Below are 2,580 nucleotides of genomic sequence, written 5' to 3'. Positions count from 1 at the left end.
ATTGCATTGAATATGTGGATTGCCTTTGAGAGCATGTTTTTTTAAAGAATATCAATTCTTCGAATCCATAAACAAAGTAGACCTTTCCCTCTGTTTGTATTATCTTTAATGTCTTTGATCAGGGTCTTATTCTAAGTACAGGTCTTTCACCACCACCTAGGTACATTTATTCCCAGGTGTTTTATTTCTCTCTCTTTTTATTCTTTTTCTCTCACTCTGGTGGCTTTCTAGCAATGAGAGTGATCATTTTTTGAGAAATAACCACTATAAATCATTAATCAATTCTGCATTGTCTGGTATTTGGAGGACCTAAATAATGTTTAAGAAAACAGTTTAAAATTTGCAAAATGTTAAATATTTTTAGTATGTACTCCTATTTCTGTTTGTGTTCTGTATTTGGCAAATGGGATTTTGTCATTCTCTTCATAGTGATCATTGTCTTTGATGAGTTTTGGAGATAATAGCTGGTCAACTAATTCCTATGCTTTTCAGGAGCACTGTGCTGAGGATGTCAGGACATTTCTGCTCCTGGCACTGTAGGTCAATCAGAAGGAAAAGATTCTGTGTTGGAGTAAAATGTCCACCAAGTGACCTGAGTCATTCTGATGTCTGAAAGAGCTTGAGTTATGGAGATCAGTCAGACTCTTTCAGGAAGCTCTAACTGATTATTACATTTTTCAACTTAGATGACTTTGGTGACATCTTTGAAACTTCTCTTGCATCAACAATAGACATAAATCAGCTGAGGTGAATAGATGACTGGCTGTCTCCTTCATGGGGCAGAGTTCAAAGATTTTCCTGGTGGAAGTCACGGAAAGTTTAAAGATACCACTGAGTTTGACTGACTGTGTGGTTAAACGTGGGGGAGGGGCAGTGGGAGTTGGGCGTGGAGCGTCCACTGTCACGTGACATGGGCTGCCATAGTAACAGGCCTCCTGCCTTGCATTTTATCCAATCAGAGATGGACAGTGTTTGTGACGTCAGGGAGGGCAGGGCTTATAAACTCCGCCAACTGCCTTCAATTCCCGCATGTCCTTTCTTCTGAGTAGTGGGGACTGGTGGCTCTGACATGGCTCAACCATCCTCTGACAACTCTGAGGAAGACCTGGGCACCAACGAAGCCGGAACCGCCAAAACAGAGCCCTCTGAAACGGAGTCCTCTGAAACAGAGACCTCAGAAACGGAGCCCTCTGAGACAGAGACCTCGGAAAGCGAGCCCTCCGAACCAGAGCCCTATGATGCTGAGCCAAAGAAGGCGAAACAGAAGACAGCTAAGGGCCGCCGCCGCCGCCGTCGCCGCCATCTGGACAACTTTGCAAGCTTCGCCACATATTTCCCCAGGGTGCTGAGGCAAGTGCACACCGGCCTGAGTCTCTCTCACGAGGCCATGAACGTCATGGATTCGTTCGTGAAGGATATGTTTGAGCAGATCGCCGAAGAGGCCGGGAGCCTGGCCCGCTCCAACAAGCACTGCACCATCACGAGTGGGGAGATCCAGACAGCCGTGAGTCTTCTCTTGCCTGGGGAGATCGGCAAGTACGCAGTGTCCGAGGCCACCAAGTCGGTCATCAGATACAACACCCGCAGATGAACTGCCTCATGACCACTGCAACATCGCAAACCGAAGACTCTTATCAGAACCACTTGAAGGGAAAAGACCTGTAGTGATAAAGAGCCACGTCCATCCACTCTGGCTTCTTTACGTATGCCCTACTTTCCATCTTTAAAACTTTTCCATCTCAAGGAAAACATTAAAAACCTCATCAAGTGTGCTTCAAATACGGTCGGTTGTGTCATTTGTTTGATGGAAAAATCGTGTACTTTTTTCTTAACGTATTGCAACTCGTCACTTTCCTAAACGGTTATTTCTATTCGTGGTTTATCAGTCAGCGATTTTAAGGATCTTTATGGTCAAAATTCTTTCCCTAAAAGTTTCATTGGCCTTTTTCATTTTCACTCTCCCACCTATATTTAGGTATCGTCCAGGGATTTTTATATGGGATATGCTGCTGCTGCTACTGCTGCTAAATCGCTTCAGTGGTTTCCAACTCTGTGCGACCCCAGAGACAGCAGCCCACCAGGCTCCCCCGTCCCTGGGATTCTCCAGGCAAGAACACTGGAGTAGGTTGCCATTTCCTTCTCCAATGCATGAAAGTGAAAGTGAAGTCGCTCAGTCGTGTCCGACTCCTAGCGACCCCGTGGACTGCAACCCACCAGGCTCCTCTGTCCATGGGATTTGCAACCGATAAAGAGCAGTGTGTGCTTCCCGGGTGGCTCAGCGGTAAAGAATCCGCCTACAATGCAGGAGTTGCAGGAATGGCAGGTTTGATCCCTGGGTCAGAAAGATCCCCTGGAAGAGGGCATGGAAACCCACTCCAGTAGTCTTACTTGGAAAATTCCATGGACAGAGGAGCCTGGTGGGCTACAATCCATAGAGTCTGAAAGAGTCAGAAACGACTCAAACCACCTAGATGCCGGCATCCATTTCTTGGGGCTTCGCAGTTGGAATCAGTGGTAAGAAACTTGCCTGCAATGCAGGAGACACAGGAGCCCCGGGTTTGATCCCTAGGTGGAGAAGGT

At 46.6% G+C, this 2,580-nt stretch overlaps 1 protein-coding gene across 1 annotated transcript; it reads left to right on the top strand.

Annotated features, from left to right (window-relative positions):
* Positions 1-1,069: 1,069 nt before the first annotated feature.
* LOC128070130 (late histone H2B.L4-like) lies at positions 1,070-1,591 on the top strand. The gene has a single exon (XM_052663433.1). It carries the CDS (start codon positions 1,070-1,072, stop codon positions 1,589-1,591), a length of 522 nt encoding a protein of 173 aa, XP_052519393.1.
* Positions 1,592-2,580: the final 989 nt, after the last annotated feature.

Source organism: Budorcas taxicolor, chromosome X (assembly GCF_023091745.1).
Source record: "Budorcas taxicolor isolate Tak-1 chromosome X, Takin1.1, whole genome shotgun sequence".
Classification (NCBI taxonomy): domain Eukaryota; kingdom Metazoa; phylum Chordata; class Mammalia; order Artiodactyla; family Bovidae; genus Budorcas; species Budorcas taxicolor.
The sequence above is the reverse complement of the archived record's forward strand: the minus strand, read 5'-3'. Positions and strand labels throughout refer to the sequence as shown.

Bases quoted from the DNA above. Each gene is read 5' to 3' on its own strand.
- LOC128070130 (XM_052663433.1), top strand. From the start codon at position 1,070: ATGGCTCAACCATCCTCTGACAACTCTGAGGAAGACCTGGGCACCAAC.